Here is a 24,736-nt window from a genome sequence, read left to right on the forward strand (position 1 = left end):
ATACCACAGGTCTGCAAACAAAAATAATCAGCCGAGCACCACATCACTGACAAATACGTCATTTTTAAATGGTGAGTATTTGAGAACTGAGCACTGTGCTGAGGAATTTGCCACAAAGTTGAGAGTGCGTGATTCTTGCTTGCCACCGCTTACTAGGAGTAAGCTCCTACAGCATCAGCATCCATATTAAAGTCGCCATCATTCACCATTTTTTTGCCCTCACCTTCAGTTATGGATGGAAACAGATGACCGGGAAATTGCACCCTGTCTGACAAATGGCAGGATGGCATCGCTCCACGGGCTGCCCACTGGCAAACTGCTGCTACTGAAGGAGAGGACGTGAACAAATCGGCTCCCGCTGCTCCAATTACCGAGCGCGCTCATCTCACAGAGGGGCTGCAGTGAACTCCATAGGAGGAGGATGGAAAAACACTGGCTTGTGTGAGGGCACACAATGATGGGGGTCAAGGGTAAGATGACATATAATTCCAATCAACCATCAGCATTAATGTGTTATTTCACTAAAGTGGGACTCCATCAGACAGGTGAGGTATGCAGTTGGGACACTGCTGCATAATTCAAATCGTTAACTGGTATTATAGTGCTGTCTGCTTAACATAAAAGAAGAAGCATGTCATGGCAGTGCTTAATATCTTATTCTAGGCTTTTAAAAAGAGGAGACTCAAGGATTTTCTGTCAGGTTAGGATGTGATATACTTGAGCTCTGCAGTGGGTTTGGCTATTCTCTATTAGCTTGAAGTGCTCCTTAAGGGAATGAGTTGCTAAGTTTTAAAAATAAAATCGGGGCAAAGCAGAGATGGAGGGTGGGTGCTCTTTGTTAGATTTAAATGCTGCACTATGTTCTCTGTGACAGGCTGTTGGTAATTTACTGCTACAGCCATTACGGTTATTAGAAAACTCACTCAGGAAGACAAATGGCAGGCTGGCCGGTTGTTGGTCTTCCGTCAGGGCTGACAAGGGAGACGTGGCACTCTTTGCTATTGACATTTTCACACCTAAAGCCAAGCCCCGCGAGCTCTGCTGCAATTCAAACCCCAACTTAATGAGCTAAATCATCCCTGGCCTTGGCATACAACTTTTCCTTACTTCTTTTATTAAAGGAGGAGTGTTCCGGTCAGCAACAGGGTGCAGCCTGTAGGGACAAACATTTCACGGGCAGATTTTTTACTCCCCAGACTGACAGATTAAAATGAATCTTCCCATAAATAACTTCTATTACAAGGAGCCATTAAGAGAGACCGTTAGGAGTGTCTAAATTGAAGCCATTTCTTCTGTATGACTGAGAGTGCGGAGGAAAGAAAGAAAAGAAGGAGGAGATTTGAGACCAAGGCAATGTGCTTGTTCAAATTCAACATTTCTGAGACCTATGAGTCATATTTCACTCAGTGGCCCAGAAAGAATGACAAATGATTCCAGTTGTTTTGCAGCAATTGAATGTGAAAGGTGACAGGGCTATCAGTGAGGGCTCCAGCCTCACAATAACACCATGTTCGGTAAAGGAAGAGAAGTGCTTTAAAACAAAAGGAAAAAAAACCCTAAAAGTTTCAAATTCCTCAGTACTATTTATCCTCAAAGACTATGGGGGCTTTACATCTATATTTACTTCACAAATATTTATTACATGCATTAGCTGATGGGGTAATGTTTTCATGGAGATTTTAGGATAAACTGCTGACCAGAGCATGCCTCCTTAAATAAAATATGTAAGGTTCTCTTTTACAGTAACAATCATATATAACCACTGAAAACTTTAAAGAAATATAGCATATTCTTTGTAACATCTTTTTCATAATCCAAAATATAATTCGAAATTCTTGACTTGTTAATAATGCTACATCGACGTTCCTTAGGGCCCACAAAAGCAAATTGGAAAACAAAAAACTAAATACACCTTAGACTACTGCTTCCATTGGAATTCAGAGGGTAAGTAGCAGCCAGGTGCTGATAATTAAATGCACTTAATTAACTGATCAGCAAGTGTGAGCGCTCCTGTAAAAGCAGAAATTCTGGCAGCTTGCTGGTCTGAAGCATTCATGTGTGTCTTAACACAATTGCACAATCTTCCCAGGAGTGGACACCCCATCCCATCCCATGTTTGAAACTAAACACAGTATTTCCACACAAACACCTCACACCAACTGTCAAAAAGGCTGGTGGAGGGGCGATTGTCCAGAGCTCTTTTGTAGCCAAAGAACCTGGGCACCTTGCAGTCATGGAGTTGACCATGAACTCCTCTGTATACAGGTCAAAGATCTCGAGCAGCAAATCTACTACAGAATGGCTGAAAAAAAAGAACCAAGTTTGTGCAATGGCCCCTTTTTTCAAAGCCTAGACCTCAACCTGATTGAAATCCTGTGGTGGGACCCTAAGAGACCTGTGCATAAATGAATGTCTGCAAACTTCAATGAAGTGAAACGAAGCTCTAAAGAAGAGTGGGCCACAATTCTTCCACAATGTGAAATCACGATAAAGTCATAAAGAAAACTTTATGTTATTTCTGGTAAAAGCGATTCTCTAGACTACTGATTCATGGGGAGTATTCAGTTTTTCACCAGACTGCATGGGGTCCTATCAAAACTTTCATATGACTGTAAATTGCCAGTGGTTGCCAAGATATCTTGCTCTGCAATAAAAATGCAATACAAACAAACTGACAGAAGGACAGAGAGCCAGGCTGAAAAACATATAGGCCAACACTGAGAACAGGGCACGATAATAACTGAGCAGGTAATTACAAAAGTACCTTCACACCTACATAGACTCCTGTAAGACAACAGTGTTTAGTTGTCTTTAGAATATCCAATAAAATCTCATCATACACTGTATTTAACAGATAGAAGTTGCCCACAGGTTTTTACAAAAGTGTTTTAAGGATTTAATTTTCAGCATTTTGGCTTTAACAATCTTAGTTTTTCAAATTCAGATTAAATTCAGATAAAAGGTTAATATTACTGAGAAATCAGCTGAGACTGGCTAAATGACAAATTATAACAAATTATAGTTTTTTTAAATGGCTCAAATAATCCTGAGTAGAAATCTGAAGAAGAATTCTGAAACACTAAAGATGGTGGCTGTCCTGCCCCTGTCTCCACAAAGCTAATCAACAACCAAAATGGCAAACATAAAATGCATCAATCATATTGTTGCACTGACATGCATGCAGAGCAAGTTTAAAATCATTTCAGAAACCAGAATTGTAGGAGCATAACTTGAGGGGGAAAAATATATTTTAACAATTCTATAAATGCAGACCACTGAAATTACACCCAAGCCTGGTTCTGCCAGACTTTCCTTCTGTTAAAAGGGAGTTTTTCATTCCCACTTTTGCCAAAGCTTTTGCTCATAGGCAGCCATGTGATTATTGGGGCTTTCTCTGTTCTCTTATTTTAGGGTCTTTACCTTACAATACAAAATGCATGGGAGGCAACTGTTGTTGTGATTTGACGTGATAAATAAAACTGAATTAACAACATACTACTTATAGATATCTATGGGTGAATGCCTTGCAAGCCTCATTTCGAGGAATGGCAGTTTTTGACACTTTTCAGCCCTGGACTTGACCCTTGAATTTCACTCATGAAAGAAGGAATCTCCAAATGTCTGTGTTTACTTTACACTTGGTCGTTTTATTATCTTCTCCAAGGATGTGCAGATTATTTGAACTTAGAAGTTACCAACTGTCTGCATGTGGCTTGGGTTATGCTGTTCTCATCTTCAAAAAAACCCCCAAAAACCTGTCTCTTAGGTCATTTTACAAACATGATATCGCTGCACTGATTACGATTGCCATTCCATTTCAAAAGCTAACCTGGCTCTGTGCTGGTGAAATGCTGGATACATGAGGTTAATACGGATACTGTAATACATAACACATAGCCAGGTTCCATTACCTTATGTCAGTAAACAGGGAAACATTCAGACCAGAACATTTATTACATTTCAAACAGTTCAACCCCCTCCCCCCCATTTTTGACCTGTAGCTCATAACAACAGTGAGGCTTTCCTGGCCATAAAGGCAAATTATTTCATTCTTACTTCACGAGGCAGGGTAGAAACAGATGTAGGCCTACTCATTGGGATGTCTGCATTCTTAGTGCTTGGCCTTTATTGAAAATATGTATTGGTTTAGTGAAGGCTAAGGTTCAGGGCAGACTGGGGTTAACTGCCCTTCCCCGACAGCACAGATGAAAAAGTGACGCGCACAGTGGGAGGTCACTGTTGTCAGTCTGCCAGCTAACACTGGCTCATTGGGAACCCGGCACGCTCCATTTAACTTCACAGGGCATCCATATAGTGCGTGCTCCCCTCACACAAACACACACGCGTCGAGGTTCTTGCTCCCCCTGCCTCTCCTGTATGGCCTTGCTGGGTTCCCTGCCTCCCATACCCTTCCAGGAAAGCCAGAGTCACTCTGCCTCATTAGGGTAATTGAGACAGGTCCTCCCGGGACTAAAGAGCTGCTGAATTGCTACCCACTCGCGCATTTAAAAGACCACTTAATCAAGACCTTCTGTGTATGGTTTTATTCTCTTTCTTTCCCAGCACTCCCCTTCTTTTTCTTGTCATACTTTTCGTTCATTCCCTTTTTTCTTTCCTCGTTTCTGTCAGGTCTCTCAAACAGTGAGACGTCTGTGTGCTGCTAATTGCCAGCAAGGAAATGATCTAGGGAGTTTCCATCTCTACTACTATGCAGTCCCTTGATACTGAGAAAGCCTCTGGTCCGTGGAAGTGTGAATGGGTGACAGCAAAGAAAAAAAAATGCTGACCTGTGGATGCTGTGAAGGAATAAGGGTGGGAGAGGGGGGTTGACAATGAGTGAGGAAGGAGAGGAAAATCCACCACCTCAGCAATTCTGGGGGCCGAGCTGCTACGAGCTGACAAAGACACCCAGACTGTGGCCAGAGGTTGTCTCAGCGAGGCGAGGTGTGCCAGAGCACTCGTCATGTAACAAGTCAGATTTAGCAATACTGCTGGGTCAGGTCAGACTCAGACTGAAGTAAGAGTCACGGCTGCCACCACGCTGCTGTCCTCTTTTGTTGCTCGTCCATCTGAACACAAATTACCGAACTTTCCCACTTTTGCTAAGAAATATAGACTGGAGTGTGTTTTGTGAGGGTGTGTGGTTGCACTTTAGTTACACACACACACATAATCAGAATAAAATTGACTACCCGAAAGACGCCCGAGGACGGCTGATTGCTCAGTGTGTATTTTCTCTCAAGATTTGCTTACAATACTGTAGCCCAAGTAGATGAGGACAAAACAGATATGGTGTTTATCTGCTCCCAGGAAAAAACTGACAATGACAACACAGCGTGTTCAACAACCTACATAGCACAAAACAGAGGAGGGGGTGGGGAGGGTGTCACCACAGAGACCCTTCTCCTTAATCATGCCCTATTTCTTTCTCTATTTCTGCCTTTCTCGGTTCATTTTTTTTTTTTTACTACACCTCTCTTTTTCTTCTCATTTTTCTTCTTTACCCAGCTTCTGCTCCCTCCATTCCCTCTTATCAGTGACAGGCTGGAAACAGAAGCGAGATAAGGAGACGCCAAAGCCAATACAAGGTGTGGTGGTCGAACACCCGGGGAGATTAGTCATTGACATGTTTGTCAGTTAACAATGGCATACGTGCAGCTCAAACTGGTAAACGGGCACAGAAACAATGAGATGAATTTCTCCTCATAATGCATTATATGCCTCGCAGCTTTAACAGCCAGATCCTGGCGCATACTGTTGGTTCCCTGAGGTATGGCGGGACAGATTACTAAAACGGCGCTGCCACTGCATACCTTAATCAGTTCCTGTCACTCACTCACTCAGACACACAAGTTACATTTGCACGCATACATGAATTCAGCTGCATCTGCTTCTGATCTAAATAACAGAGCCCTTAACAGTCGAGTGAACCAACACTTCTTCGTGCTCTTATTTCCTTTGAGTATGTCAGTATTACTGATTGTCTGCTGTGGTGCTCGACGCTGTACGGATATAGCATAAGTTAAACATCACACCCAAGATATTTTCTGAGACAAAATGTAAGTGGTATTTTCAAGGAATGATGAATTTCATGCAGACTGCCTCTTTGAAAGTTAATGCGCATAGAGCTGGAAATATTGCATGCGGATTTGAGGCAATAGTTCAAATAGCGTGGAGAAGACGTTAAGTTTTAACCCCCCACTCCCACCTCATCCTCCTGTTGAAAGAAATCTTCTTCTATTTGTATTACTGTATGATTAAGGTACAGAGTTTCTTTCATCGAATAAAATGTGAAATTTCTCTGGGGTCATTTACAAAGATCAAGATTTTAAAAGAAACACTATTTTAGCTTTTGTGTCTTAATACACAATAAATGTTTTCTCCTACTAGGGAACATTGTAAAAAAAATTGTAGCATTAAAAATTCTCAAGACTGAATAAATATTTTGACCCTTGAATTCTGCCATTACTTTGCATGCACCGTGCACTCCTGGTCAATGATGTGAATTGGTTGCACTCCAGAGCAATTATTTCTAACAGTCCACAGTCAAAGAACGCCACACTATGGTGCCTTTGATTGCAATTTTCAGTCCACAGGAATCAAGAGAAGTGATATTAGGCTTCAGAGCTTTCCTGTCAACAAAGAAAAGGAGAAAAGAGTGCGAACAATGTTTGTGGACAATAACAACTTCCGAAAGACCTAAGGCATTTCTCCCCTTATGTATTTAAAAAATGAAAAACGTAAAAGAACTCAGAAACGCTGCTGCCTCTCCAGACAGCTAAAGTCAAATGCTTACAATTTGCTTACAACTGGAGTGGAAATGTTCTAATAAAGCAAGTGAATATCGCTTCAAGAAATGTGAAAGATGGAAAATAATAGCTCCTCTCCTGCTATGCAGTAAACCATCCACTAGGGAAACTTCTGCTTCAGAAATCAAACGGCATGATCATTCAGTTAAATCAATAATCAATGTTCTCCAATTTAGTGGCCTAATCTCTTTGTGAATGCTTCGGTCTTAACCAGGAAACTAGAAATGGGGGAACATATACCTTTAAAGTAACATATACCTTAGCACTGCAACCAACACATTTCAAGAGGTGCAACTTCAATTTTGGATGCAAATGGACTCTGTTTCCTGTTTGCATTTCACTTTTTCACAGTTTCATTACCAGCTGGTGACCCATGACCATTTACATGGTAGGAAATACTCTAATTTCAGTTTCAATAGGAAATACTTCAAAACTCGTGAAAATAAGTTTCAAAGTCCAAAATTTATGCTCTTCACATTTTCCCAAACTGTCCAGTGGGTCAGACTAGTCTTTGCTGGGCCGATTTTGGACCACAAGCCTTATGTTTGCCCTAAGATGCAGCTACTCAGACAGATGCAGATGGCCCATAGATAGTGTGCAAACCAGTAAGTGTGGACCATGTATACGTACATGAACAAGAAAATGACTAGGATAAAAAAGTAAACGATTACTTTATTGCGGTTCATGTTAATCTCCAAAATGGCTGTTAGTGGAATTCATTTCATCATAAAGTGACAATTTGATTTGTATGCAGGCTTCTAACAGCTCACGACAGAAAGCAGAGCTCTTTAAAACAAACTCTCTTTTGATTGGCACAGAAGAGCAGTTGCTACACAGCAACCAACAATTCTGCCCCAGTCATAGCTCTGTAATCGTCTACAATTTGATGTGCATCTTCAGTAATGTCTGGTATATTTATATGTGTTTATTTTTGCTGTAGGGTCCAGAGATTGGAAGAAAGAAAATTGCCAACATTTAACGTCCCTAACCAGACTGCATGTAAACAACAAAGGGAGCCTAAGTGGAAGGAAATTTTTTGATTTGCTGATTTTAATATGTGCTGTACATGTCTTCACAGTCAGGGTTTCCTTTAAGAGGTGGTTATAAGCACAATTTTTAGTTTGGCAACCAAACCTGGTGAAATAGTGTGCATACAATAATGGCAAAATAGGGTGCACATGATGTGGAAACTTGGTGCCTCCTAACCAAATGCTGAGAATAGACTTACGGAGCAATTAAATGAAACCAGTGAAATGAAAAACATTTGCATTTTCCTGTGTCTTGGAATTTTAAATGAGGGCTAGTATGTTCTATTTTAAATATTACCAAACTTGCTAATTATATTTCTTTCTCTCAAAACCATGTCGGACCTTAATGTCCTATATTATTATAGGGCATTAAGTTTTTCAGATTAGCAAATATAAAAATAAATCTGCTAATTAGAAAATATAAAAATACATTTACTAATTAGACTCTTTTTACCATGTGAGATACCCATTAGAGAATTTCTGAATTTTTGAACATGTGTGTGGAGCAGAACTTTAATGATTCTGCAAACAATATTTTAAAATTGTTATGATTTGGCACCACAGTTTCATGACGGATGGATAATGTTGGATAAGCTGTGTGCTAAATTCCTAAATTAAGTCTCTTCTGAGACTGACAGAGATGTATTCTCACGTGTTTTAAATACAAATAACTGCTGCTTGTCTTCTATAATTAAAGCCAGAATGTTCTGCACCACTTCTGCAGAAATGCGTGCAACGGTTTGTTGAACCCCATTTAGCTTAGATTCACTGCTTTTCACCACTTTTCTACAGTAATCCTACATTTTGGCTGCTAAGCGGTATCTTCATAGATAAAATAACTGCCCAAAGCTCACAGGAAAATTGCTCCTATTTGACATAAAAAGCCCAACATTTGTTGAAGTTCACCATGACTAAATATATAATGCTGTTTTCAAATGTACGTCTTTTACCATGTCAGAGCTCAAGGTGCTCTATTTTCTTTTTGTGATCCTCACAATATTGGTCGAACTTGAGTATGAATATGAATCTCCAAATCATGATCTACAAATTGCAAGAACATGAATTTTGTTTAATGAGCATTCTGACTAGAGTTTAAATTTATCAAACTCTGAAATATCTAAGGAATTAAAGCTCTGGTCTCTGATTAATAGTTGATGAACATGTTATCGACTTTACAGCTGTTGAAGTCAACAAATAATATTTTTTTGATATAAAAGCGCAAAATGTGTTAAAATCTTTAGATGCATATGTTTCTCATCACCAGCGATTAAACATCTCCAAACTAATACAACATCTGAGACTGTGTTATAATTGTCTCTATAATTACACTGTGTGCAGTGAATAAATATAGATCTGAAAAATAAAACTAAATTATGTATTTTTCACACATTGGACAACCTGAACATGGGAAGAGTGTGTGAGAGTTGTTTTTCCAAATGCAGGGTGCTATGCAACCTGTTTTCAGTCCCACTGGCACAGAGGTATAAAATTAAGCCTATGTCTCCACACATGTGTGACAGAATGGGTCATTCTAAAGAGCTCAATTAACCATGGTATTGTAATAGGAGGCCACCATTTGAATAAATCCATTTGTGAAATCTTTGCCCTCCTATATATTCCACAATCAACTGTAACTGGCATTAATGCAAAGTGGAAGGAGGCTGGGAACCACAGCAACTCAGCCATGAAGACTGCATAAAGTAACAGAGCAGGGTCGCTGAGTCCTGAGGTGCATGGTGCATAAAGCTTCATGGAGCAGCTTCTGTAGGTGTCGTGTGCAGGTGGCCCAGTGCTTTTTTTCCATATATTGTATTTGCAAAGAAGCTTTTTAAGGTATGAAGACTTGTAGAATATACTATGTTTTATGCACACTTTACTAAAGTGTGCTTGTGGGTTTCAGGTGTCACTTCCAGAAAAAAGTCCACAAAAGACAAAGGGTAAAGCCATCTTCTTGCACTTGCCAATTTAAATGGCAGTTAAATCAAGAGAATGGCCACGAGTCCTCTACTCCCTTAAAACGCTGCCATTTAGAATTATTTCTGCTTTAAGGCGGTGAAGGCTAGATCAGAGCATATAGAAGCATATAGTAAATCCACAGCTTGTGTAATACTGTCCTTAAAACTATGAGGGAAAACAAAGCGCCTTTACATTACAGCACTGGCGATTGTGTCCCTCGGTTCCGCAAAGTTTCTGTTTTTCTCCCAGACAGCTCCCGCTGGCTCAATTAACTATTGATCAGATTTGTGGAACCGAATGTAAATAATTAACAGAAGTGGAGATAGCATCTGCAGCCCTGTAAACAACTTCAATACACAGGCCTCTGTTTCTCTGATCAATAGGGCGTGGACAGCATGCACAGCAGCCACTGTGAAGACCTCTGCAAGGTGGCCATGGAAACAGAGAAAATCACATTTTTATCAGACATCGCAGCTGCGTCAGCAAAAAAAAAAATGAAGAAAAAACCCATCAAGACCAAAGTAGTAATCAGGCCCTAACTGTTTTATTGTAGATACAAGTGTAGGAAAAACATTATCTTCTTGACATTTAGATGTCTAATTAATTTTCTGATAGGTAATAGTTAAATGAATTTTGAAATCACTGCTGTTGAGGCCCCAAAGTGACTTTCGCATACAGGGACTACACTGAGAATGAGGTGGCCCCAGTAAAAATCTATCATCCTTATAAGCAGCTCTGAGGGAAGAGATCCTGGTTATGCCCAACAAAGCTCATGTAAGAAAAGCTCCAACACTACAGAGAGAAAAGCAGGACGCTCCTTGGGGGAGCAAGTACTATATGGCAATGTTCAGGGGAACTGAGAGAAGGCCTCTAGGTAACCCTATTTGAATATCAATGCCTCCTGTGATCCACATCAAGGGCACTGACAGGGGCACCTCTATCTACAACTACCTCCAGCAGATGTAGGCGTGTGTGTATACGGATCACTCTGCGCAGTCATCAGCCACCGCATTATTCCAAGGTACTTTGTACAGTGCATTAATCACAGAGACCCTTGAGCGCTTCCATGGATCCAAATATTCCGACCTTGAGGTTACAAGAAAGACATTAGTCCTGATCCATTCAAAGTATTGGAGACAGGGAGGGGAGGAGAGGGAGGAGGCAGAAAAGCTTTCAAGGTAATGAAATTCTGCCATAATTTAAAGGAAAAGACTTGTGGGGACAAGCCAGAGCTAGAGTAAGAAAAAAAAAATTAAATTGGATTTTTTTTCCTTTTCCCCCTTTATTTTAACTTAGGCTTAAGTGCATGTGGGGGGTAGTTTTTCTTTCTCTTTTCTTTTTTTTTTCAAACAAAAGCATGATAACAGCATTAACGTTGAGAATGAATCGAATCATTTCCAAACCAATTAACCTTTGACAGAATGGATGAGTGGACAGGAATAAGAATGGTGCAGGGGAGAGCGGGAGGAAGAGAGGGGTGGGTGGAACAGAGTGGGCAGCGTGTCTGCAGAAACATGGGCTTGGCAGGAAGGGGGCTAACATTTCGAGGTCACTCCTGACTTCAAGCAGGCTATGAAGGGTCTGAGTGTAAAGGCTATATCTGACTAACACAGACATGCCAGTACTGTTGGCGGTCGGTCTGAATGGGGAAATGTCATATTGTCGCAGACATTGCTACTGGAAGAATGGCGAAGAAAGTCAGCACCAAAAAGGAAAGGTGGACACTGAGGAACGGGGAGGACATTGGTCCCTTCAGTCTCACCTTCTTCTCTGTCCTGGCCCGCCTGACTGATTATAGAAGGGGTCTGCAGTTAACCCCACTTATTCTTTATGCTGGCTCACACTCCCTCTCTACCCCAATCTATCTATTTCTATTCCTCCCTTACTGGCTCGCACACAGCTGCAGCCGGTCCATTAAGTTAATTAAAGGCTCCATTTTGAGCTGGAGCCCGCTAGCAAATACGAGTGCCAATCAATAGATCTCTGGCTTATTTTGTGGGAGGGAGGGGTAACGGTGCCGGTGCTGCATTCGGGGACATGATTTGTAGCCTTGGCAGACACACCATGTCCCTCTCTGTCTTGTCCTCTGTCTCTGTCTAATTTGGTAGCCACCCTGCCCGTTCTACAATCTCCTTCCCTCACTTCACTGTGATGTCATCTATCACCTCCCTCTCCCGTCTTTACCCCAAGCTATCCATGGCTCTTCCCATCTGTCTACAAGGAATCACAATCCTATGTTTCCCTAAGAGAGTGCGTGGGCATTTGTTTTAGTCACCATCTGCACAGGGAAGCCAGCTGTGTGGGGTTGCATCTGGCGCTGGAGGCATGGGAGGTTAGGGGGGAAGACAGTGGCAGGGCCGGGATCAACAGGGTGTCCACAGGGATGATGTTAGCTTGGAGACAAGGAAACGAGCAGTGGGCCAAAGGGGAAGAGCTTCTCAGTGACACCAAAGATCACAAAAAAATGAATTAGAAGTTGATCGAGCCACTCTAAGACTTAATTTAGGCTGTGGCATATGGGATGAGAAGAGATGCTCTGATTGGTCGGTTGCCTGCCACAGCGTCCTGTTTGGAAGTTTTCCAAGATAAAGATCACTGCTGCTGGGAGTCAGGATCAGGAAGGTAAGGAGAGACAATACCGATCATCATATAACTTCACCAGCTCATTGCACATGTAAAAAAAAAAAACTTTCAAAAAGGATTTTTGAAAGTATTTGTAAAAATATTTCCAAAGTCTTTGCAGTACTTGCAAATGTGACATTGTCCACCTAAATATGTCCAGACATGCATACATATCTAGAATAGAAAGCAGAACATTACATAAAACCAGCTTAGAAAACACTGTTCAGTTTTGTTGACACATTAAGTTGAATGCTTTTACAGAGGGGATATTGGAAATAGCTTTTTATCGCTTAGGAATCAAACGTGTTATAAATAAGGTGGTGAACAGTATGCAAACAAGCCTCTCTGTAAAAACTGTGGGAATATAAACGGGTATAATACTGAAGAGTTTAGAGTAAGTGGTGCTGAAGTGGACATTTGTGGCTCAGAATCTGAGAAAAAATACATTTTGAGATGACATCCTTTAGAGATATGCATTGTTAAAATGCATCATTTCACTGGAAACTAAAAAAAAAAGAATAACAGACATCACCACGAAACATCTCCAGATAATTTCTTGCATTGCATGATCTCTAAATGTTTATGTCTAACCATGCAAATAGTAACTTATTAAATATGTAAAATCCAGCAATTTTTTTAACTACTTAATTTAGGGTCTCAGGAGAGCGGGAGCCTTTCCCAGCTGACAGGTCACCAGTCAACTGTAGGCAAATTACGCACTGACATTTGTGAACTGAAAAAGCTCAACAGACAAAGCCCAGTAAAATATAAGACACATGTGAATTTTGGATTTCTTTAAATTTATAGCCCAAAATTAAACAATGCATCTAAAAACAATGTTTTTCTCCTTAGTATTTTGGCTTACATTTGCATGGCCATAACTCTGGGTCCTGTACAGGACCCAGAGGAAGGACCAAAGAGCTAAACAGCTTTATACTGAGTCATATCGTAAGTCATCTTCTGAAATAAAAGTATCTCCAATGATCCACCATTTTCTCCCAAAATCCATTTTTCCTATTGTCTCATATCACAGCAAGAGTGGAAGGCCCACAGGCTAAACAACCATCATCAGCTTCATGCGGCGTTCGTCTGCTATGAGTAATGGCTCAGGGCGGCGGGCGGTGTAGCAGTTCAAGATCCACAGACAAGCTCTCTCTCTACTGGATGCCTCCATTCCAACAGTCCCCCTCATTCCTGCAGTCACACCAGCAGCATGGAGGTGGTGCAGCTCATCGGGCTTCTTCCCAGCAGTCATTCGGCAATTCTTTCCCTCCAGGGAGGCAGCCCATGCATATCTTGATGGTTAGCCAGCGTTGTTGGTTGGAGGCCTTTTCCTTCCACCTCCTTCATCTACTCCTCCTTTCTCTTCTCGTCTCTCATTTTTCAGCGAGGATGCATGCTGCTTTTTCCACTTCTCTAATCTAAACTCCCTCTTTCTCTCTTCTCTCTCCTCTCAGTGAAAGCCCAGGGGGGCTTGTTCATATTCTCTCCTCTTATTGTGTTTCATCTCTTTCCTTATGACACAGAACTATCCCCCCAGAGTATCCAGCTTTCAGCCAGGGAGCTGTAGAAAACGCATGGTTAACCCCATTTTATTCTGTCTATTCAAAGGTTCCCTGACAAAGCTCTAGTGCCCACAGCAGATAAGACATCATTGCCAAGGAGCAGAAAGGGAGGTATGGTATGCATTCACCAAAATTAAAGAGAAGGTCATTTTCTGCAAAAGGAGCAGTATTTCCAAGCAAGATGTTGCACCATATTGTGCATCTTAAAAAACAATGGAAAAGCCCACTTGCTGAAGCGTATTTATGAAACAGCTGTTGGGAAAGTGCTTTGCTGCCGTACTTCTGGCTGGGAAAAGTGTTTGCTCTTAGATGGGTTACTTTAAGGTTTCTAATATCTGAATAAAACTTCAGTGGATAATTTTAGCATCATGCTACAGTAACCTTCTGTCAATGATAATCTGAGACATGAAAACTATGAATCATGTAATAGCTAATTTAGGTGCGAGACAGTGGAACAAATGCCATAGCCTTATATACTGCACACGCAGACTGTGTTTCACTTTGCTATTAAATAAGTGAAAAATCACTCGAAAGCAGCAGTTCACTAAATTGACTCCCAAGAATAAGAATACACTGATAATATGTAATATAGCTGTCAAAAAGAGGGGGTTATCAACTATAAGGTATGACACGTAAAACTGCAAATAGTTAGATGGTATAAAAAGAGGATGTGCAGAGAGGAAGGCTCCTTTCCACTGCTGTATCTGCAATGACCTCATCTCTCGTGCACCCCACTCTTTTTCCCGTGCTCTTTTTTCATTCTCTGTCTATCTTTCATTTGTATCAAGCGCGCACTCCCACTGCATCTCTCAAGCACATGCACCCTCATCCTCGGTCACCCTAACCACCTCATTTCTCCAGCCCTCCCTCTTCTCCAACTCTCACTCTGTGCATAATTCAATCATCCCAAGGAGATGGATATCCGTCCCCTAGGAGCGCTTACGCTCTCCATTTCCTAAAGCGCTTGATCAGATTAATTGATTGTCCCCTCCCCATACCCACCACCAGCATCTCTGCGCCCCCTTATACTGGCCGAAGTCAGTGTGGTGGCGGAGGACGAGCAGAAATCAGGTTTGCATTGATATTTTTATAAAATGGCTTTTTCCTCCTGCCACTAGACAGGTCTTGTAAAAGGACAAAAGGGAATAGATAAAGTAGATGGGCTGGGAGAGAGAGGGGGCAGAGAAGCATGATTTTTAAAAAAAGGAGAATAAAACAACAACCCGGAAGCATACAAGAGAAACACAGAGCTGAACATAAGATCAAGGGACAAGATAAAACAGATAAGCGATCAATGAAATGAAATATACAGACTGTTTAGGGGGTTTATAGTACATGTGAGGTGAACGTGTGTGCATGTATATGTGTGCCACGATGTCTGGCTGTAAGCCTGCAGAGCACAGCGGAGGGTAGAGATGGGGAGTCAAACCAAGCCCCGCAGGGAATGCAGGAAGACCTCAACTCATCCATTATAACTGAGAGCCAAACGGCTGCCATGTCTCCTGATTGCTGAGTCCCTGTGGAGCTCTCTCTCTCTCTCTTTGTCTCCCTCTCTCTGTTCCCTCTCTTTCTCTGTTGCTCTCTTTTTGGCACCAGGGATCGCTGTAGATTACAGTGCTGTTCCAGGCCTTTGGCTGCTACGTTATGGCAGTGGCCAAATACAAGTACAAACCATACAAGCACTCATGCACACACACACACACACACACACACACACAACACGGCACACAAACACACAGGCACACAAAAACACATAGACAGGGCTAGGAACTCGCTCGACACTCTCTTATCTACCTGCCGCACATGTTCCCCATACGTGTAAAGCTTTTACCTGAGCGCCCCATTACAGCTGAGGCTTTTACCTCTGGAGAGCCAAATTACCTTTCAGATACAACCTTCCCTTTTTCAACTTGCCCTTGACATTTGGTTCACTTGCTTTTCCCCTGAACATATAGACTCAACCACACATTATAAAGCCACACATACACCGGCAAGCTACACGTACAGTCACAAAGCTGCATGCCACTGTGATCATAATGGATCACCCGCGCCTAATAATTCCCACGCATTTATAAGAAGTTTTGTTCTTCAGTTAACCAACTACTCCTTAAAAACCCAATTACACACTTTTTAAAATATGAACATTAATTTATATGAAGACCTGTTAAATTATTTGGTTGGTTTGGAGCCCATTCCCCTTTGAGTGAACGCCATAATCTGCAGTTATGCACAGCAGTGCTCACAATTCCACACTGCCCGCCCAGCGAGATGTGGAGGAGAGTTTTATCTATTGAGTCACTCTTGAAGAAAGCATTTAGTGAGTGAAAGAGACATTCTTTTAGCGGTACTTGAACCGACTAAAAGGAAAGCATGAGTGAATTCTGGTCTGACATTTCACAGTTAACAGTAAAGAAGTTTCCAAAAGTCAAAAACACCAACCTGCTTTATTTCTCAACAGTGTGTAAAAAGTAAGTTAGAGTCTCCTCTCTGATTTCTAACTGTCAAAGGAGTCACATGCGTTGTTGTAGCATAAAAGTATTCTAATTAGCTGGCTAAATAGGGAAAATCCAAGTACTAATAAAAATGTAAAAACAACAACAACAACAAACAAACCAAAACAACAAAGAAAAAGAGGTTAAAGGCAAAATCTAAAATATTTTTTTCCAATAAGCTTCATGTTCATGATTAACAATCGTACAAAAATGTCTGATCACAGGAGCAAAACTGGGAGTAGTTATTGTTTTATTCTGGATTTATACACGTAGGAAAACCAGTAGTGGGAATAGCCCCCTCTTCACTGCCACGTAGCAATGTTTGGGAAACAAAATGTGTTGCCAGTAAGTTATGACATATCTGATTTTCCACCAGAATATTAACTCATGCAACTGCCTAAAGCCCCAGCGCCGGGCTACTACACTGTAAGAGGAGAAATGTTAATAACGTGTAGCTGGTGATTCATTGAGAGGCCAGTAACACATGCTGCTCACCCTGCTGCTCAGAAAGACTATGACTATGTACTGTAAGTGGAAACAGGGAAAAAAGGAACTACCTGTCTGCACCTTTACAAGCGAAATGCTGATATTGATGGCAAAGATTTGTTTGGCTGTGCATGAAGCCTGTTTGTCTATTTTGTTGTCAATTTGAGATGTGAGTGGCGTTGATGTTGGCCGCTTTGCAGAGGTAAATAAGCATAAAAAATCTTTGTAGGCGGCTTGAACTGCTGACCTGAATGCACAGACTAATCAGCCGACAGTAGAAGCTGATATGTACAGCATACACATATATGCTCACAGTCTGTACACATGAGCACACAAGCTAAATAAACATACCAGTCATTTTTCTTTGCGAAAGGCTCTCTCTGTTTCTTACCTTCCCCAGACTTTTTATTTGCTAGGGGGCTGTGTTTTCAGACTGGGATTGATCCTGAGCTGCCGTCTTGAACCCGTGCCCCGAGGGCAGCTCAGTGCAAACACGCAGCAACCCCTCTCCACTTACTCCGATCATAGCTACACTTTTTGTTACACTATACCCACACATACAGTGCAACATGGGCTGCCTCCAGTAAACAAGAGGCTGGCTAAAATGAGCAGGTTTCCCAGACATGGATTAAAGCTAGTCCCGGACTAAAAGATCACTTCAGGAAAGCCAAAACGAACATACCCGCCAAAGATGCTTCAAAGTGCTAGCCCTAAGTGTGAACGAGCACCCAGGAAAACCCTTCTCTTACCGAGGATTTAAAAAAATGATGAGGCTGTGTGTAAGTGCTGGGAGGGAGGATCAATAAGCACAACAGCAGCACTGGGTATGACAGCAACAATTACATACACCACATCCCATTTACTGAGTGTTTTTTTCATCGGCAAAACACAAAAGAAATCCATTATTTTTTTTTTCCAAACACATTTGAACACTTTACATAAATAATTCATTCAAAGGGAGATGCTTTTACAGTGTTTTCACCTGAAGACAGACAGCTAACTAGCAAGAAAGCTCACTCACTCACCCACCCACCTCTCCTTCTCCCTTTGAAGTAGGAAAAAAAGAAGGAGGAAGGGGGCATAATTTGCTTGATTCATTTATCATTGCTTACTATGAATAAATGCCATTAAGCATAGCGGCTGCATGCAGTTGTGAAGTTATGGAATAGCTGGCAGCATAGTGGGAGCTGAAATAAAGCAACATGGTGATTAGAAAAAAACAAAAAAAACTGCATCAATCCTACCCACGCTGCAACGGTTCAGAGCGGAGTGTTGAAACACACATATACAATAAACTTGCAAATGCATACACAGTCACTCCCTGAGTTTTTGCTGCGACTGCCCTGGGTTCCTATGGAGTTTGTGATTGATGGATTCTCTGACTGGTGCTGTGGGACAGGTGAAGCCTTTCGAGTGAGCTAATCTACACTGCCTCCTACAGGATAACAGCCCACACTGGGCCCGTGAATATGTGAGAAACTGTCATCTTCACCTCAGCCGAGTCGATAATGATGACGATAAATGGTGTTTGCACAGCACTTATCAAGTCTTCAGATTCAACCGTCACATGTATTTGACAGCAAGGATGGTTTGAAACATTAGACAGTGCAAAAAAAAAAAAAAGACTTTACTTGTATTTCATTCCAGAATTGAGATTGTTGGGGTTATTATCAAAAGATGGCCTTGCTGAGGTTGTCAAGACTTTAATTTGCTGCTATTAGCTTTGCATTGCTCCCAAAGGTTATTTAAAGTATCTTTTTTCTGACATACAGCATTACAGCCTTTGCTTCAATACATTAGATTGTGAAAACCACAAGGATAAGTCATCTCTTATCAGAGTGTAGCGTCCCTACCTTCCATGCAATACTGTTCCCTCGGTTTTCATGTTTCACTGCAATCGGAAGCTCTTCACGCTCGTAGTATTTGCGGAATGTGCTTGGTTTGGCAGGGCACTCATGAAAAACCCTGGAAGCTCTGGGACCCACCACCTGGTCAGGCAGAAAAGAGAAAATGGTAATTAGGAGAAAGGAGCAAAATAAAGATTTAAACAGAAGGAGACGTGCACAGTGAGTGAGAGTGTTGTTTTATGAAATCAGAATTGACTGTGTTTTCTCCTACAAGAATAGAATCACTCCCACTGCCTTTTCTTTAAAGTAATTCGGGGAGACACATGTGCCTGCTCTTCTGCTCCTCCAAGGAAGGCAAAACACAGAGCGAGTATGTGCGTTTGTGTGTGTCTGCATTGGCCATGTAGCCAGAGGCACTGCCAGAGGCATTGTTAGGATCATCTTTTCTCTGCCTCCATATTGGATATGTGCTATTACTTTGCCACTGAAAGCCAATGGGACTCCTAACACATCAGCCACGGTGTCTGCCAGTATTGCTGTGGGAGCCATTGATGGTGGCGCCACATAAGATATGTAAGTAAATGCAACACCCCTACAAAAGAGAGCAAGTAGAGAAAATTATTTTTTAACAATTTCCATGTAGAGCTGTGCTGGTGGATGATGATCTCGGGGCACTGACCGTGTTTGATTGCAAACAGCTGGCCAATCATGGCAGCTTTCCCATTAATACATTCAATTAAGATTATCATTATTATTATCAGATTAATATGAAATTTAATATGCCTGACTGTAGTCATTTGTGACAAGGGCATGGACACGCACGGTAGCACGCTCACACCTCTGCGATCTTTGATGTGTTGCCCTCATCTCAAAATGAGAGACAACAGCATTTCTGTCCCGTGTCTTTACAGAGATGCTAGTTTAGCCCAACTACTAAAGTTTGTTCCACCGAATGTGTGTGTTTGTCTGTGACACGCTGTGTGTGGGGAACCAATAGTAAAGAGTTTTATCACACCTATATAAAAACAGGCTGAATGAGTTAGCGGTACTATAGACCTAAAGACAAATAAGCATAAAAAAGCCATGTTTAATATTATGACTTTTACGTGGTCTTTCGATATTCATCTGTTTATGGTCACTAATTACAATAGGCTGAATAATTCATCTCTGTATGTGAATGGGGCTCTCCTGCTGCTATATCCTCACGTGTTTCTCATCACGCTGAAAGTGGCAAATAATCTCCCCACTGTCTCTCTCTTTCTTTCTCTATTTCTCACACACACACACACACACACACACACACACATACACACACACACACACAGGCTGTGTGTGGGTTTTTTGTGTTTGGGCTACACAGTGTGCATTATAGAGGGTGGGTAGTGCTACCATAATGGGTAGAGATTAAAAACATCCCCCTCCCTGGCAACACTAGCACTGGGTACTGGCGATCACACGGGGGGGGGGGGATAAGGCTATGAAGGAGATCGCCCCAGCCCTAGTACCATGTTACAGTACAACTGGGACACAAGAAATTGAACTTTTTCATAGCCTATTATTTTTTTCACAGGTGACACATATTTTGGCGACTTCAAAATATCTTCTCGGTCATATGAGTGGAGAGACTATTTAAGCTGAAGCAGCTGGATTTGTTTAATCTTACAATATTGATCGCCACATATGTATGTGTTTGTATGTACCCTGTCTTTCTTTTATTGGATGGGCAAATCTGAAAGAAACTTTGCACAAAAACAACAACAACAACATCTGTAGGGTTTAAAAAAATGTGTTATGATTCCAGATTTTTTGATTTTCATATATATTATGTTCATCTCATTACCTCCCCTGTGAATGGTTCATTTTTTATTGCATTTGTTTGTTCATAGTTAAGACTAAAATATTACACCTTTGCAACAACACAGTGGAGTGGATGAATGGCAGAAAGCCAGAGTCACTATTTTCCTCATCTGTGTCCCTTGTGTGCATTCCTTGCCATCTGTGTCACACTGCCACATGATTGTCAGATGTGTGGAAGTCATTAATCCTCAGATTACCACTCTTGGAGGAGCTGAATTATGCCACAGAGACCCACACACAGAAAAGTGGGTCTGGGATGCGTTATCTTTGGCAGGACATCCTCAGATGGGTGTCCAACTTGACAGATTTTAAAGAGGATCCGAGCTATTACATGCTACTCAAAGTTTTCATGTTACATCACTCACTAGTGTTGCCTGTTGGTGACTTGAGTTCAATTTAAATACTAGAAGGGCACTAGGAGAGTGCATCCTTCACTAAGGCCAATGAGTTCACCAAGATTCATGAATTTCAGCCTGGTAGGTTTTGCATAATCTTGCTGACAGACAATCAAACTGCACCGAAAACATACCTCTGCCTGGCTCTCGCTTTGGAGCAGGACTATAAAAAAACAACAACTCCAAATGTATCTCGGTAAAACTGCCACCAAGGAATGATGCAACGTGGATCAAACTTTAAGCTGCGCGTACAATACGATGTAGTGGGTGCCAGGATCAATAGACTCTTGAGAAACAAAAAAGAGAAACTACCATGAGGGACCCCAGGTGAGTGTCGTCGAGCGCTCAGTGCATTTAAACAGCCCTAATGCACCGTGGGATTGCAGCACAGTCATTTCAAATGAATCCGTTTGGAGCATTTGTTTACCATGCCAGGGAATACTGAATAATATTATGCTGATTAATAGGCACAGGTTTGTATACCTGCAGGAAAAAGACAACCCAAACAAAATGTCTGTGACTAACAATGCATGTAAAACACAAGAAAAGGCACTCTGCAGTACTGCTACTCTACTAGTCTTAAGGAATCCCAGCAAACACGTATACCTATTATCAGACTGTTATTTTAAGTTTAACTTCAGTTACATTACCATAAATGTTACCTATTGTTTCGAATAATCCCATCAACAGTGCCTTTATAAAGAGACTTTTCCTTTTTATTAGACTCAAAACCAATTAGTCTATAATTGCTTGGATTGCTTTAACTTAGCATTTTCATGAATAGAAAGTGTCAGCTTGCCTCATTAGAATTTTATTTCTGCCTTGTCACATCATATAAGTTAATACAACACTGGAATTGTTGTTTCATTTAGACTCTGAAGCACACACCACTATTATCTGTTTGCCTTCTCTCTCTTTTTTGTGTGTGTTTTCTCATTCTCTTCACTGTTGGAGTTTTTTTTCCCCCCTTTTTTCCAGCTGAGGAAATAGCTGAGGAAATAGGAAGCTGTAAGGCTTGCAAGATCACTGCTGCTCCAGCCTGCAGGAGTGACAAAACCCTCATATCCAGGTAGCTACGGCGGTGGTTGAGCCACGCTGCACGGGGAGGCTAAAAATAGCTCAGACTGTCCAGCGAGGAGAGAATGAAGCCAGACTGCATTGACTGGCTGAGCAGCTTTTATGGTCAGGAATGATGACGCTGCAGTCAATTCAGTGGCCTGTGTTCATAGCTGAAGTGTTGCAAGGTTCACAGTCACCTCCCTGTTTTCTCTTCAATTATCATCACCGGCACACAGTTCACGTCAACATTCATATGCACGTGTGCATATGAATGTTGCCAAACACAGAAGCCCCTTCCCCTTTGTTACTGATATAGGCCGCCATTCCCAGCAGCTTACAGAGAGCTATAAGAGGAATAGCGTTATGGGGAGATTACTACGTGCTGCCTTCCAGATGTTATTCCTGTTATCTGCCTGCTCCTTTTCTGCCATTTTTGAGAAGAGTTTCTAAAGCTTTTGTATGCTGTGAGGAAACCCACAACGAATAACTACAGCCACTAACTTTGTTCATCTCAATTTGACTCCTAACATGTACTCTATGAGGAAAGCCATACAATCCTCACTTAATGCAATGTCTATATGTGAGAAAGTCTGCATATCTGCGAAAATGTGTTGATAAATTGTAAATATTAGCCTGGCCTTTTCTTCATTCTGTGATTTAGGTTTGTCCTGGAATCAAAGTAAAATATAACATAGGATATAGCAACAGGATTTGATGTTATAGAAAATGTGAGAAACCTCCTTTGCAATCCTAAAAACATCCCTGTTCTAAAACACCGGCATAAACAGAAAAAAAAAAGAAAAAGAAAGGGCAGACAACAGGAGCCTATACCGAGACCAACACAAGCAGATAACCTCCCGCCCCTCTGTAGAGGCCATAAAGAGAGTCTGCGAGACGACAGACTACAGAACAGAGAGAGGTGGTGTAAGGCAATAAGTGTCTGTTTTGTGTGCCCCTGGAGCACATATCAGAGAGTCATAACAAGGCAGTGCTGGTCAGATGAGCTCCAGGCTGTCATTTCTCTCCTTCGTCTTCACTCTGCCTCCAGATCTGTTTCCTCCCTAATGCTGTTGTCCGCTCCAACTACATTCACCGTAAACCTGGCTGCCGTTAGAACCACCGAGGCAGTAAAGCACAAACACACGCTTGCACACCACACATGCTGAGTTCCCCACGGGCAAGCCGAGCAGAGGTGTGATTGAACAGCAGCAGGGCCTTGTGGTCCTGTCATTTATAAAGGTGTCATCATGAGAAACAGAGATGCTCCCTCTAACCTTATTAGTATGGGACTTCAATGGTTCTCATAATGTTGACATACAGAGTGAAGTCGAGCACCCAAAAACAGGCAATATAGCAATATATGTGATATTGTATATTGTATAAAAATTATTTCCCAAGACATTTCTCAAATGGAGGTTATTTTGGTTCAGGAGTATTAGCATTTTTCCTTATCAAATAATCAGAAATAAAAGGAAAATGCATGGATGCCTGTCAAATAAGCTGACGCACTCATGGGCTTTATTGTACACGAAGCAATCGTGCTTACTGTTGCATCGCCTCTCAAAGGACCGTTCTGAGCCAAGAAAAATCCCGAAAATGAGAGATAAAGGTGACGCATGAGACAGCTACTGAAAATGCTGGAAAGAACTGGAATAAGAAAAACCAGAGAGACAGACAAGAATATAAGGGATAGAAGTAGGAAGCAGGGGAAGGAGATGGAAGACTTGTGGATATGATAGGAAGAGGGAGACAGGGAGACAATAGGTGTGGCTCATCAATTCTGAGGGTGAGTTCAGCATGGCGGGGCTGCTGCAGCGTGTAGGTGATCCATCATTTTGCCTGGGCCTTCAGCTCCAGCGCTCTCTCGCATCTCTCCATCTCCAGCACCACCTTAAAACTCCCTTGAATTCTTCTGATAGATGTCTGGTGAAGGCCTGTCAATTCATTGACAGCTCAGGATTGCCTTTGCTATTGCACTTCTTGGAATTCCTGAAATGTGGCTCATCTCCCATCACCTTTCTGCACTTTGCTGGGGGGAGAAAGGCATTTTGCTGCCTTGCATTTGTACGGGAACAAAGGTGCCACTGCACATGGGTGCAATTGCATCACCTGTTTACTGAAGGGAGTTAGGTAGTTGCTAGCTTTCTCACTTGCTCTTTCTCTCTCTCTGAATTTCCCGAGTGAGAAGTTATTGAAACCTACTTCCATGCACAAGGCCGCTTTTCCCAATGGAGGGTGCGGGGTAAGTGAGTCACAGAGGATGGAACAGAAAGGCCGAGGCTCTCCTGATAAGGTCAGCTTGCACATCGCTGCCACTGGCAACAAAATTAGCTTGGTTTTTTTTACAGAGCATTTTTCGCTGCCATATAGCCCACTGCCTGACTGCCTGCCCGCTGGTCACAAGGGATGCGAAGCTGGGTTACACATGCATACTTTAGTCTGAAAATTTAAATGAGGAAGAAGACAAAATAATGGAGGTATTTAGGCTGTTAGGGAGCCAGTGTTACACGGCCATGTCCAAGCAATCATTCAACACAATATTTCTGCTAACTCATTCCCTCTGCAGGGCAAAGCACAGACTGGTGGGAGGCAGATTCCTTTCAGAAGAATAAATGCACAA

At 41.8% G+C, this 24,736-nt stretch overlaps 1 protein-coding gene across 6 annotated transcripts in view; it reads right to left on the bottom strand.

Annotated features, from left to right (window-relative positions):
* The window catches only part of pacrg (PARK2 co-regulated), a 144,286-nt gene that overhangs the window by 101,753 nt on the left and 17,797 nt on the right, over positions 1-24,736 (bottom strand). For all 6 annotated transcript variants that reach the window (XR_003215318.1, XM_003458815.4, XM_005463970.4 and 3 more), the window contains exon 2: positions 18,812-18,946. Coding sequence is in view for 5 of the 6 variants with exons in the window: in XM_003458815.4 (XP_003458863.1) it covers positions 18,812-18,946 (135 nt within the window). In the remaining variant the exon portion in view is untranslated. The remainder of the gene's footprint in view (positions 1-18,811; positions 18,947-24,736) is intronic.

The sequence above is a fragment of the Oreochromis niloticus genome, linkage group LG19 (genome assembly GCF_001858045.2).
Source record: "Oreochromis niloticus isolate F11D_XX linkage group LG19, O_niloticus_UMD_NMBU, whole genome shotgun sequence".
Classification (NCBI taxonomy): domain Eukaryota; kingdom Metazoa; phylum Chordata; class Actinopteri; order Cichliformes; family Cichlidae; genus Oreochromis; species Oreochromis niloticus.